Here is a 13,972-nt window from a genome sequence, read left to right as displayed (position 1 = left end):
GTCAGAGAGTGACAAATACCATGAGGAAAACACAACAGACTAAGAATATAACATTACACAGTACTTAAGTATTTATTATACATTATAATAATGGGGCATACTTTATTAGATTGGATGACCACAGAAAGCGGCCTAAAAGCTGACTTTGAGCTGAGACCTGAGTAATGAGAGGCAGTCAGGCCTACAGAGATCCAGGCAGGAGAAACAGGAGAAAGAAAGGAGAAACAGAACCCAGAGTAAGTGCAGACGAGGTCGGAGGGAGGCGGAGAACGGCCATGCACAGCCTCTGGGCCCCTGCGAGGTGTCTGTAGTTTATTCCCAGTGCACCAGGGCTGCCCCCCGGAGGATTTGAAGCAGCGGGGGCATGAACAGATGGCACTTAGAGCTTTTTAAAGGCACCTTTTCATTGATCCTTTCATAAAAATCTTACTACCATTTTTATGTGTAGACATGTAAGATTCTGTGCTATAAAATCATCCATCTAAAAGGCCTTATTATTTACGTTTTAGGGCTGAGAACACCTGAACTTGAGGCTGAGTAACTCAGGCACAGAACCCAGGCCTCCTGCCTGGCTGGCCACAGCTCAGGTTTCGCTGGGACTCAGGTTGCTCCATCCCAGTGGCCAGGCGGCTGAGAGCGCCCTCTTCCAAGTGGTCCGAACTGGGAGTGCAGCATCCGACCATCCCTCAGCTACTGTGCTCTCTGCCACTTGCTGATGAATAGCTCCTATAAGCCAACTTCAGGCCAGTTCTGGGCCTCCCTCACCCAGTGGAAGGAAACGGGGAGTAAGGCCCAGGGGGAAGGTGAGCGGGAAGCAGATTGGCTGCCTGCTGGTTGCTTCAAACCAATGCTTCCCACCACACCCTTCCACACCCCAACTTCAATGCCACACCTTAAATTAATTGACTTAAACTTGGCTCTACAGGCAAAACGATGCTTCAAAGAAATGGTTTAGGAAACACTTACGGTAACAGATTTAATTGTTCCCAATTAATCACAACCCACCAAGGTAGCACTGTGCCATGGGAAAACATCAGTGGCAGGAAAGAGCCCAGAGAAGTCACCTGCTCTGATGACCACTGTCAGGGGGGTGCTTCTGCAGGTTCCTTTCCAACACATTATTTATTGTGGGCTTTTAGACCTAGTGCACAGAAACGCGGAACTAAAATTCTTAAAGAAACCTGCCTGTATACCCCGTTTCATTTCAATCAAAAAAGAAAAATCTTTCCAGGGCACGGCAAAGGGCACCAAAATGATTACAGATGTCGCAAACGCCGTTGGTCATTGGGTTCATCTCACCTTTCGGACACTGTGTGACACCCTTTCAAAGACTTTCATCTGCTCGAAGGAAGGCAGCCCTGCGTACATAGGGAGAACCCGGAGGTGTCTCTTCATCCCCGTCCGACCCAGCGCTCGAGCCTGCTCGATCAGCATGGACACGACGGTTTCTACCTCCTCCTGAAGAACATCGAACCAGGAAGCAAAGGAACCACAATCAATTTGAGGCCCGCCCCTTCGTCACGTGACGGAAATGAAAGTGTGGATCAGGATTGGAACTGTGGTCGGATTCGGGACTTCCAGTGAGACCACACTTCACTCTGGGCTGGCACGCAACCGAGTGCCACTGAACAGTGGTGCCTGCGGGGTGAAAATCTGCAGCGGTCGGATGACTTAGAGAAATCTACTCTGTCTGCACTGACTAGAAGAGCTCCTAGTAAACAAAACCAAGGACTATTCAACTCAACTGTCGGGCACTGTGACAAAGCACTGCACACATATGAACAAGTTGTGGCAAATACTGACCATGGAAAACACTTAACAGTGGAAAGGACCACAGCCAGAGGGTAGTTCTGAACAGTGTTACAGCCCTCAGTGAGTAGTCAGGCTTGTTCAGCTGTCCTTCCAGTGATGGGCCCGCTTGGCACCCTCGGGACAAGCTGTCAAGGTGTCACTGGGGAAGAAGTATGCAACAACAGCATGCACACACAAAATGCACCCAGTGCAATGTTCAATTTTAATGCACAAAACAGCTCGTTGAACGAAGTGTGTAATACACTTTGGAATCAGCTAATAAACTGAAAGTACCTTTGACCCTCTGAAGACAGAACAGGTAGGAGCCAGAGACTCCGTAACAACGTAGTCAGTAGATGAATGACGTCAAGCAAAACAATTTCTCTTTTTGCAGTAAACTAACCACAAAATACAATAAAACATGAAATAAATGGCTAAGCAAAGTAACAGGCCTCTGTATTAATTCTGATGCTGCCTTAACAAGTCTGTTCCCTACAGAACACAGGTCCAGTGGAATTACCTGGCCAGTGAGAAATGCTAGTATGTCTCCATCTCCCTCCGTCTGGTGAATTTTCATCACGGTTTCTACAGTGGATTTGATATAATCTGGAACAGGACTGAAAGATATATGAGATAAAGTCACCACTAGAACATACATACTAGTTACAGATCAACTACCCTGGTAACCTGACAGCAGAATCTCATGGAAGTTAATACGGGCCTGCCCAGCAGTAATCAGTACATGAATAAATAAAATAAATGTCCACTTCTTTTTTTTAAATACAGCACTTAAAAATGACTCAAAAATCACATTTCAACTATGATTTTTTGCTTTATTTGTAAAGAAATAAAAACGACAGACCCACGCATAGCGGTGTGCTATCCTCAGCATGCAGAGCTGCCTGGTCAGCGAAAACGGGGCTGTCCCCAGGGCCAAACCCCACGCCTTGTCCGCGTGAGCCCCTGTCCACACTGGGAGCACATCACGGGGAAGACAGAGCCAATGGGGTTGCTACTGGACCAGAATGACTCAGAAGCTGAGCCCACAACTCTCTGGATTTATTGCCACTGTCTTTGTCTGTCCAGTGACTCAGGATAGGAATTAGGATGACCCCCTTCCTGTCCAAGAGGGCTCCTCCCAAAAATGTCAACCAGGCCTCCCAGCTGGCATGTGGAGAGCTGAGAACCAAAAGAGAGAACCAGAGGATTCAAACCGCCAATACCGCCCCCACTGACAACAGTCTTATAAACCCAAGTTCTAAACAGTATTGACCCCGCCTTCCCCCAACCTGGTTGCCACTTTGCTTCGTCCCTCTGAGCTACTAACCGCAGACTCACAGAAACACACCAAAAGCTTCTATGAGTCTCAAAAGTATCAAAAGTTTAAACTAACTTTGGCAGTGACACTGAGTCACGTTCCAGAACATCATACCAGTGACAGAAGACACAAAATAATGGCAGGAGACACAGAGGACGCCCCTCCTCACCGGCCTGGCACACGGCCCTCGGGAAACACGCGGTTGCTGCTCCTTCCACAACACAGGCCTAGCTTCCTAATCACCATCGTCAAAATCACAGGAATCATCTAACCTTTGTAGATAAAAGACGTCCACTGGAAACGTCCGCCCTTCCACTGTGAGGGTCACACACGTATCCCGGGTGGGGTCACTGGTTTCATTCTGATTAAAGAAATCCCGAAATTTCTGAAAAAATAAAAATAAAAAAGAATAAATCAGTTCTTCGTTCCTCTAAAAGAAATGGTTCATAGTAACTCCGGGAAAAGGAACACGATACCAAACTGGTAGAGCCCGGGGCGCAGTGGGAATTGAAGACAGATAATAAAGACTACAGGTTGCAAGATAGTTATCAAAAATCATTTTTATTACTGCAATTGTGAGGAATCGCGTTTCCACGACAGGCTCTTTACCAAGGTTTGATAAAACAATAAAGGTCAGATTTCAGAGCTGTACTCACTGATACATGTTAAGTTGCCATGTAGCTGTGGTATTATTTACTTATCCTACCCCCTGTATTTCATGTAACCAAAAATCGCATCAAAAAGTGTGATTCAGGTTAAAAAGAGGCTGAAGCAGGTTGATGCGTAGTTCTGACTGAAAAGCAAAGGTCCGATGGCACGAGACTACCAACTGATAAAGGACACTTGGACTTCTGTGACCAGCAGGCATGTTCCCGGCCCTGCGGGTACAGACACACATCCACTCCACCTCCCCAGTGGGTTTTAGCTATTTCACGGCAGGGGCAGTGTCTTCTCCATGTTTAAATGCCCCACCGGGGCTGGCGCGACACTTTGCAGGGGCAGGCCATCCATGGATACTGCTCTGACACCCCCACGGCGCCCTGTTGGGAGAAGTGGCTCTTGGCGGTTCCTCCAACAGGTGGCCACATAATCTTCGACGCGCCTGAACACCAGACAGGCAGTCTACTCGGAGGCCTGCAATGAGAGCTCGAGCCACCACAGGGGCAGGAAGAGCCTGTCAAAGGTCCCCTCTAAGGGGGTGTGACCCGAGACACACAGAGCAGCTGAGTGACCAAACTCGCTGGACAGTGAGTGCTGCATGGGAAGCTGCTGTGCCAGCGGCCAAGGGGACACAGACATCCCGTTAGGTGGCGTGTGTCAGTGTCTGATTCTCAACAACCTTCCTGTTCCCCAACTGTAAGCCAGTTCCCCTGAGGCCTCGCATGAGTATTTACCCTCCTAGCAGGCCTAACTATGTGACCACGAGTCCTGTCTCTACTTCCCCCCGGGATCTTTACTAAGTACGCCATGCCTGCCCCAGGAATCTGGAAGCCCAGGGGTACACGGCATCAAATACAAAATGAATGGGCTTGGAGGAGCATTTCAAAAAGAGTCAACTGGATTGAACTGCAAAATCCGGATACTATACGTTAACCTCAAAGCTGTGTTTGGGAAGAGTAGGCACAGACATAAAAGTGCCTCGTGCCAGCAAAAGAACCGCCCTGTGCTGTGAAGAACCACAGGCCCCACTCCCCCGTTCCTTTGGGGAAAACTCCCTCTGAGTGGCTGCAGCCCTCCTGTGTCCTGTCACGTACGGAACACAGGCACACTAGAAGGGACACACACACAAACAAGTGAGAAGAGACACCCCCAATGCCTCGAAAGAGTGAATAATCCAGGAGCAGGCGTGCAAAGAACCAACCATAACATACACCAAGACAGAATGACTAAATGACCTGAAAAGAGCTGCAAGTCACAGCTGGAAAGAATGACAGGTCAGTGACGGCTCTCAGGGAAGGCAGCACGGAGGGGCAGGCTCCACGGCTAAGCCTTAACAGACAACCAGGAAGGGAAAAGACACCCTCTCCAGGATGACAGCAGAGTGAAGACCGAGACGTAAAGATGCCCCTTACAGGGGAGGGTCCAGGGTCTAGAGCAGACCAGCCTCAGCTCTAAGTTACCCTCTTGTCTACAAGATGAACAGACAGCTACCTACGTTGCAAGACTGTTGTCTAGTTCAATGAAGTACAATCTAGGATGAGTACACAGTAAGTGACTGTCATCACTTCAGAGGGGCCCCAATGTCACACTGCAGGGCACTTTATGAGGGCCCAAAAGACCAGAGCAGTGGGATGGGCATACTGTCAGACCCGTGCCCCAGATGCCTGGCTCTGGGGCCACTTTGAAGAAGCGCAGCTGTGATAAGAGACTGGAGGCCAGCAGACTAATTAAGGAAGGTACTGTACCAGCTCAGAGGGGAGAGAATGAAAGTGTGCGCTCGGGCGGGGCAGGGCGGGGCGGTGGGAAAGCAAAGCATTCCAGAGGTCATGACTGATGTGACCTGGCAATCGGGGTGTGAGCAACTGCCCAGGCTCGCTGCGGAGGATGGAGTTATTTCTCCCTCGGTCAGGCCCCCAAGCAATGGACGTTCTGGGCCTGAATGACTACCACGCTGAGAAAGGGGCTGCCACGGAGAAGCTGAGAGTCACAGGTTGGTAGGAGTCACAGGTCCAAGAGTTTCGTTCGATGCTCTGCAACTAGCCAGCAGCTGGCGGCTCAGGCTGAGCGCAGGCGCACAGGTCAAGATGGCCTCAAGCACAAAGGAGGTGGGCGGCCTGAAGGAGGAGCAGCCAGCACAGCAGTCGGAGGGGAGGCCACTGGGGAGGCCGCAGAGCGAGGACAGGGGCTCCGGAAGCTGCGGGTGGAAGAGCAGGATTTTTCGGAAGGCTCGACAGACGGGCTCTTTGGACCAAAAAGGCCAGCAGAACAGGGAGGGAGCTGATGCCTCGGCAGTGCTGGTGGAGCGGACGGCTGCCCCTTCGCTGCTCAGGAATACATGTGTCAAAGAGTTGACACGGAGTGTCGCTCTTTCAACACATAAAGTTCAGCATTAACTAAGAGGGCATAAGATCCTAATCATTAAGATCTTTGTCTTTTATCTCTACTTGGAAATATAAAATACGCACAGAAAGTTGCAGGCTAGAAAGCAAATAAACACAGTATCAACAGGGCAAACATTTTGAGGCAGAATGAAGGGGTCCGAATAGTGAAATGGGTTCACCTGGAAAAGGAGAGTTAGAGTAAGGTTTGGAAGAGGCAGGGCCCGATGACACGTAACACACACAAAATGACATAAAGGAAGAGGACAGCCTATGACACGGAATGTGAGTGATGCAGACGCGCTGGGCTGCCCCCGCCACCGTTCGCCACAGCTTCCTTCCCCGACACACAGCGGTGGGCTCCCAGCAGCCAGGCCTACCGCACGTCCACCCTGAGCGGACCACCACGTCTGCCTCGGCCCATGCAGAGTGGTCCCCAGCGAGCACCTGACTCCAGCCAACTCCAAACTCCTTCCCTAGGAATCTGGAAAGAGAAACCAGTTTCTTCCCACATAGCTGGACCTGTGACAAAAAAACTGGGAGTTGTCAGCAAACCTGTGTTCTGCCACATGGATAGAAGCAAATGAAAAAAAAAAAAAAAGACAACAGCGTGTGATACAATGGTCAGTAAATACTTCGTAATTGTACCTGGTCACATTTTCCGTAACTGCTTGCTTCATTAGACTCATATTAACAAAGCAGCTGCACCGAGGAAGGCAACCGGGGACCAGCCCCCCGGCGCACTCTGCCTGCCTCTGCCTCCAAGCCGCAGTCGCTGGGGTCTCCACCTGCCTGCTGAGTCACCTGGGGCCCTGCGCAAGTCCAGAGCAGGTGGCATCACCTATCCCTGCAGGTAGTGGGGCTTGGAGTCAGTCTGTCACCCACAGGTCCAGCAGCTGGGGGTCCAGGGACAGGTTCTGACATCCCTGAACCTCTCCATCACACGCTAGGTGGGCCACACCCTTCCCCACTCCCACGCCCACTCCTCCTCCCTCCTCCCACCTCTTGGAATGGAATGGAATGGCCCATTCCATTCCTCTTCTTCACTCTCTTACTCTCACATGGGAACTGGTAAACCACACCCCACATGCATCCACACTCACCCACCCCACACCCTCACTCCCACACAACTGATTCACCCCTCCCCCAGATCCCCTCCCCCCCCCACACAGACCTCACCTTCCCCCGCATGGGTCAGGAAGGGGTGAAGGGGTGACCAGCCGGAGCCCGTCAAAGGCACAGCTGAACACAGCTGAGATCCGCACGCCTGCATCACAGCATTCCCACGCCATGGCCAAGTTCCCACACTCCACTTGCCCAGTTAAAAATTACTTCCAGGCAGTCCGTCTATACCAACTACTGTAGCCAGAACTAGAAGGAGCTACTTTTTAAAATCTCTCTGTCATGCCAAAAGACTATAAAAGGCAATTATGAGCAGTAAATATTACTTCCCAGTCATTCTAAGAATAGACTTGGACATGATGGTTTTCAAACACAATAAACTGTTAGAAATGATTCTTTAAAGGGGAGGAGGTGACAAAGAGAAGAGGTAAAAGAGAGATGTTCTGTACAACTTAGCCACAGAGGAGGTGCCAGGAGGAGCGCTCTGGTATGGTCCTCAAAATACCATTCCAGCGGGCATCGGGGCGAATTCACCAAAGAGGGCACCCACGGAGCTCTGAGCCCAAAGCCATCGCAGGCAGACTTGAGACAGCAGACCCCGCAGCCCACGGGAAGGTCTGAGTATGCTGTCAGGGCACACGGGGGCCACCACTCACACTGAGTCTTCGCTCTCCCCAGGTTATTTGGGTCCTGAAGGCACGGACAGGACAGGGGTCAGGGACCAGCAGTCCTTTTTCATATCTCAGCTGGGCTGTAAAGCTGGCCTCCTGACCACCATGTCCACAGGTCTCCTGTCCCTCCAACACAGCACCAACGTGGTCTTTCTAGGACCCAAAGAGGGTCACGTCACGTGCCTCACACCCGCCCTGTGGTCCCAACCGGCTGCCGGATGGCGTTCTTCCTCCTCTGGTCAGCTTGCAAGGCCTCCATCCCCTGACTCCGGCCAACCTTTCTGTTTTAACCCCCCCACTGTTTCCTAGTCAATCAAAATTCATTCCGCCCACAGCACCTACTTTGCACCAGGTGCTGTTTTAGGTCAAAGGGATAAAATAATGAGGGAGACCATTGAAGTCTCCATCTTTGGGGAGCTCACTTTTCATGACGGGGACACAATAAACAAGCACCTGGAAGTGTGCATGGTGTTAGGTAGTGGTAAGTGCCAGAAAAACATAAACAGGTAAGAAGATGCACAGCAACAGGGGCCCTATTTTACACTGAGGGGTGGAGAAAGCTTCTCTGAGAAGGTCATGTCTGACCAAGGCTGGGATGAAAGGAGAGTGGAGGGAGCCAAGAGAACACCTAAGGGAAGAATGGTCTAGAAAGAGGCTCCCCTCCAGAGCAGAAGCAAGCTTGGGTTTTTCTGAGGAACAGCAAGGGGCGGGTGAGGCTGGAGTGTAAGAAACACCAGTGAACGTGGAGTCAGAGGCAGATCACCCCCTGTGGGCCCACAGGTAAGACACCCCTTACACTGGACTCCCAGCCTCTCGCACACACGCGGTCTCACGCCCCTGTGCTCTGAGCAGGCTCACGATGCCCCTCCCTCCCCACCCACCTGCCGAACTCCCGTGCATCTTTCAAGCCCAACTGGACGTCCTTCCTGTGAAAGCTGGACGCCCTGGAGCCAACTGGAGTTAGGAACTCCCACCCTGGCCGTCTCGGTACCACGGACAGGCTAAACTGTAAACACCTATTTATTTTATACATGCACGCACACACACATACACACATATAGCAAGAGGTCAAAATTACCTGTGGAGCTGAACTGCTGTTTGAACTAAAATATTAGTTGTTCAGAGAATAATATAACTTTAGCCATAAAAACTATAACATGGAAATTATTATATGTACAGGGAAAACCTCAATTGTACATAAATGCTAAATATAAATGCTACAGTCATAAATAAATGCAAGAAATATAGCCTCATAGCAAAAAAAAAAAAGGAAAAAAGCAGCAGCCCGTGAGAGGAGAAACACAGTGTGTTGGGAAACAAGACAGGTCGGTATTACGAACTCAGTTAATTACAGGTCAAGTTCCACCCCAGGCTGACGAGAAGTACCCTCCGATCCCGTGGAATCTAGGTCACCCGATGGCCCCGTGAGGACAGCAGGGCACGCTGCCACAGATGGGCTCTTGCTAGGGGTGACTTCCCACAGATACGGCCAAGGATTCCAGGGCTCCCGGGGGCGGGGGGGAGGGGAGAGTTCTCACCTGCGCGTCCAGAGTGGCTGAAGCCACGATCAATCGAAGATCCCCTCGCTTTTTCTGAATCTAAAAGGGGAGCGTCACAAAACAACGGTCACTGTAAAATTTGTGGATGACATTTGGAATCTGAAATTTTCATGACAATAATTTAATGGGAGTATTTTTGGAAGTGAGGGGGAGCTTACAGATGAAATAAGTCTCACCACAAGTGATAGTTATTAAAATCATAGGTAAAAATAGGATTTATCATTCTACTTCCATGTACACCTCGGCCCAGGCCCTTTGCCTGGCCTGTATTGTGACTGGGGGGACATGGAACCAAAAAAAGGATTTAAGTCTGAAATTACTTAAAGTAAAACTGGGTCTCTGGACAGTCAGAATCTACATATACTGGACGGGGAAAGTGGACTTACAGTTGTGAGTACATGAAACAGTTTATTCTTGAATTATTATTAATTATTGTACTATTTTCCATATGAACAACTGTAAACCTACTTTTGCTCCACATTTATATAAAGTATAAAAAAGTACTTTAAAAGCAAACAAACAATAAATGGTCACAAAGATATTAACAGTAATCAGAAGGAAGAGACCAACAAGAATAGAAGTGACGAATAAACGACAGCAAAGATATGTAAGAGCAGTCAGATTATTGTCTCATCTATCACGCTGGCAAGGATCTATTTTTTAAGACCAACGTTTGGTGTTGGCCAAGATTCAGTGAAATAAGCCCTGTTATCATACTGTTCCTCAGAAGGTAAATATAGGATTTATCCTCATAAATATCAGAGGTCTAAATCTTTGGCGAAGGGATAAAATCACAAACACAAAGTTCCGTACCAGTCCAGGGTCCCTGAGGACCGCCAGGTAGTGTACGCACTGCACCGAGATGCCGGCTAAGGAGGCTAGGGCGTCAGAAGTCAGTCCACCCTCCCCTCCTGGAGCTGGGGGCACCTTCCTCTAATTTGCACTGAAGTACCTCTGAGCCTAGTGGTGCCCTGTGCCAGGGGCCATCCTGTGAATTCTACATTGTCTTATTTAAGCCTCACAACAGCTGTGACCCAGAACAGCTGCTCTGTGCAAAAGGACTCTCCAATGTGCAGAGGTCCAGTCCCGTGCAGTGGTCACTCGGCACCGCCAGTGTGACTGCGGACCGAATTTTTTATTTTACTCTACTGTAGCCGATTTAACTCCAAGGTGATGAGGGCTACCATACAGGAAAGCACACCAGCGCGCACACACACACTTCCATTGTCCCCACTGTAGAGGTGAGTAAGCCTGGCAGTCAGAGTTTGAACCCGGGCAGTCTGACCCAGAGTTGATGCTTAATCACTGCTCTGCCACTTCTTGCTAGACTCCTGTGACAGGGAATTTGTCCAAGGGAAACAATCAGAAAATACAAAAGAAAAAAAAAAGCAGGAAGGTGGAGAGGATGGAGATAAGGTTGAAATAAGACTGGCCACAGGCTACAACTATCGAAGCCAAAGGATGGGCATATGGGGGTCATAAACTTCCTCTTTATCTGGGGCATGTTTGAAACATTCTATAATAAAATGTTCTTTAAAAATAAAAGGAAAAAACAAAAGTGCAATGATTTCATTGCAAGGGTGCTTGCTATGACATTATTTAAAATACTTCAAACCTGGAAGCCTAACAGTAAGGAAAAAATCAAATACTTTATGATAGAGATGCAATGATATAGCCATTAAAAATAACATCTTCAGTCCTGGCTGGTGTAGCTCAGTGGATTGAGCGCGGGCCTGCGAACCAGAGGATCCTGGTTTGACTCCCAGTCAGGGCACATGCCTGGGTTGCAGGCCAGTTCCCAGCAGGGGACTCACAAGAAGCAACCATACATTGATATTTCTCTCCTTCTCTCCTTACCTTCCTCTCTAAAGAGAAATAAAATCTTAATAACTAAAAAAAAGATTTTTAAAAAATAACATCTTCAAAGAATACTTTATGACACAGAAAAATGATCTTGATGTGGTATTAAGAGAAATATGCAAGATACAAATCAGTGCATACAACCCAATCCCTACTGTGCCAAAACAGAGATGCCTGTACACACGAGAAAGAAGAGAACATGCCAACTTTCCACCAGTGGTTTTCTCTGAATGGGTAAAATTAGGATTATGGATGAGGATGTAATGTTTTTCTCCTCCATTTTCCTAATCAGGCAACAAAACAAAACAAAAACTTAAAAACAGATGCCTGGCAGCGAAGCCATACCTTTTTCAGCAAGCCGATGGCAATGTCTGTGTACAAGGTCCTCTCGTGGGCTTCGTCCAGCATGATGGCACTGCCAGTCAGAAGGAGGGGCTCGGTGAGCACCCAGACAACCCCCCACAACCCGCGCAGACCCGTCCAGAGCATCAGAGGGACGACTGGGTACTTAGCCCCCACGCAATCACCTTGTGTCACAATAAAGCCATGTAACTCCTCTCCAGCAAATACAAAAGGTGACATTAACAAATCCCAGTGAAGAAAATGGTGTATTTATTGCTATCTTTAGAGTTCTACCACCCACGCCCTGGCTGGGTGGCTCAGTTGGTTGGAGCACCATCCTGCACACTACAAGGCTGTGGGTTGAACTCCCAGCCAGGGCATATACCTAGGGTGTGGGTTTAATTCCTGGTTGGTGCAAGTATGGGATGTTTCCTCTCTCACATCAGTATTCCCCCCTTTCCTCTCTCTCTCTCTCTAAAAGTCAATGAACAAACATATCCTTGGGTGAGGATTTTTTTAAAGTGTTCTTGTAAAGAGTTTACCATCTATGCTGGATTCCAATAGGATCTAAAACCTGATTGTAAATATATAAAATATATACTACATAACATATAACCCCACAGAGCACCTATGAACTGCGACAAGGTGCTAGAAGATTGTTAAGCTGCAGAAAACAGGGTAACAAAAAGAGGCGCACGATCACAGGTGTGTTGCATGCGTGCCAGGGAGTCAAGTGGGATGTCCTTTCCCAGAATCCCAGAGCCTGGGTCGGACAATTTTAAAGCCTGGAGTGACAGACGAGTCAGACCACGGGGGAGAAAGGGCAATTATTTGGACTCCGAGCACTGCACTCAGCAAATACTGCCCAGTCTGTGCTGCGACTGGTCACCAGCAGTCCTGGACCTAAGAGGCAAACGCATCCACAGATGTTCAAGTAACGTCAGGGACTGTGATTTGCCCTTTTCTGACTGTGTGTAAATTCTGAGGAAAACATCAGGGTCCTCACAGCCAAGGTAAGGACAAAAGCTCGAGGGCAGCTGTACACGGACGTGAACCCCAGCTCCCAACACAACTGCTTTTCCGTGTGCTCATGCGCTTTGGAAACTTCGGGAAAGTCATCCGAAGAAAAAGACATTTACCTGTATTTTGTTAACAAAGGGTCAACCATCATTTCCCTGACCAACATTCCATCAGTGAGAAACTAAAAAACAAACACATAAGAAAATTTAGAAATAATTCATTTATATTATATATTTTTATAGCTCAGAATTTTTTATTGATGCTCGAATACAGTTGTCTCCATTTTCCCACCACCACTTTATACTGTAGGTTAATAATTTTTTTTAAAATTTCAAGTGCAAATAAACAACCTCCGCACTAATGTGTACGAGACAATCCCCATAAGGACAATGAGGAAATGCCCTACCATTGTAGTTATCAAGCAAGGGAACTGCTCGCAAACAGGACTTCGAACGTGAGACCTCCAGCTGGGGTCTGAAATTCTTTCAGCTGAGTTTCCCCTGCATTTCCTGTCCGAACGTGGGCTAAGCCTCACTTCCTCTGGGCGGGCTCCACAGGTATTGCTGAACAGGCAGTAAAGACAGACCTGTGCCTGCCCAAGGAAACGCCAGGAGTATGAGATAACCATTGTTACAATGTCCCACAAACTAAGGGCTTGCAGCTCTTGAGATAATCAATTGCAGCTTCAACTGATAGCATTGCAGGGAGGCTGGAAGGGGCCGTGGTTAAGTACATGGGCTCCAGTGTCAGACCCACCGCTGGGGGTCCGGATCTTGGCTCTACCTGTTACGAGCTGTGTAAAACTTGGGCAAGTTACTTACCCTCTCGGGACCCGATTCCTCATTTGCAAAAGGGAAGTAATGAAAGCACCTACCTCAAAGGATTACTGTGAGATTTAAGATAGTGCATGTGAAGTGTTTAGCACAGGACCCAGTATACAGTGTTCAAGAGTGCCAGCTATTATCATTGAGGATTAATGAATGATTATAAAATGCTTTAGGAATATGCAGCAAGAATTAGGTATTGTTACTCTCACTGAGAACAGTCCAGTACTTTAAACAAGGCTAAGCATCTCCGTCGCATGCCGCACCTTAGTGCTCTTACTTTTTGTTTACAAGAACAAGATGCAGCCCCATAATGTTTCCTGGAACTGGTTCCAGCTGCCACACAAACACCTGGGGTGAAACTGAGAACCAGTGACAGGCCACCAGTTAAGAACTGAGTGCTGAGAAAGTGTGACCAGATGGAATA

The 13,972-nt window shown here is 48.5% G+C and overlaps 1 protein-coding gene and 1 non-coding gene across 3 annotated transcripts in view; one reads left to right on the top strand and one right to left on the bottom strand.

Moving 5' to 3' along the window:
* The window catches only part of DHX35 (DEAH-box helicase 35), a 58,138-nt gene that overhangs the window by 27,487 nt on the left and 16,679 nt on the right, over positions 1-13,972 (bottom strand). For both annotated transcript variants that reach the window (XM_037044060.1, XM_037044061.1), the window contains 6 exons: positions 12,841-12,902; positions 11,705-11,774; positions 9,479-9,538; positions 3,382-3,494; positions 2,312-2,408; positions 1,300-1,458 (listed from right to left, as the gene is read on the bottom strand). In XM_037044060.1, the coding sequence (XP_036899955.1) occupies positions 1,300-1,458; positions 2,312-2,408; positions 3,382-3,494; positions 9,479-9,538; positions 11,705-11,774; positions 12,841-12,902 (561 nt within the window). The remainder of the gene's footprint in view (positions 1-1,299; positions 1,459-2,311; positions 2,409-3,381; positions 3,495-9,478; positions 9,539-11,704; positions 11,775-12,840; positions 12,903-13,972) is intronic.
* LOC118986048 (small nucleolar RNA SNORA51) lies at positions 9,659-9,788 on the top strand. Its single transcript, XR_005066283.1, has one exon. It is a non-coding gene; the product is annotated as a small nucleolar RNA SNORA51 (small nucleolar RNA).

This window comes from Sturnira hondurensis, unplaced genomic scaffold (genome assembly GCF_014824575.4).
Source record: "Sturnira hondurensis isolate 20B ecotype Veracruz unplaced genomic scaffold, ASM1482457v3 Scaffold0004136, whole genome shotgun sequence".
In the NCBI taxonomy this organism is placed as follows: domain Eukaryota; kingdom Metazoa; phylum Chordata; class Mammalia; order Chiroptera; family Phyllostomidae; genus Sturnira; species Sturnira hondurensis.
The sequence above is the reverse complement of the archived record's forward strand: the minus strand, read 5'-3'. Positions and strand labels throughout refer to the sequence as shown.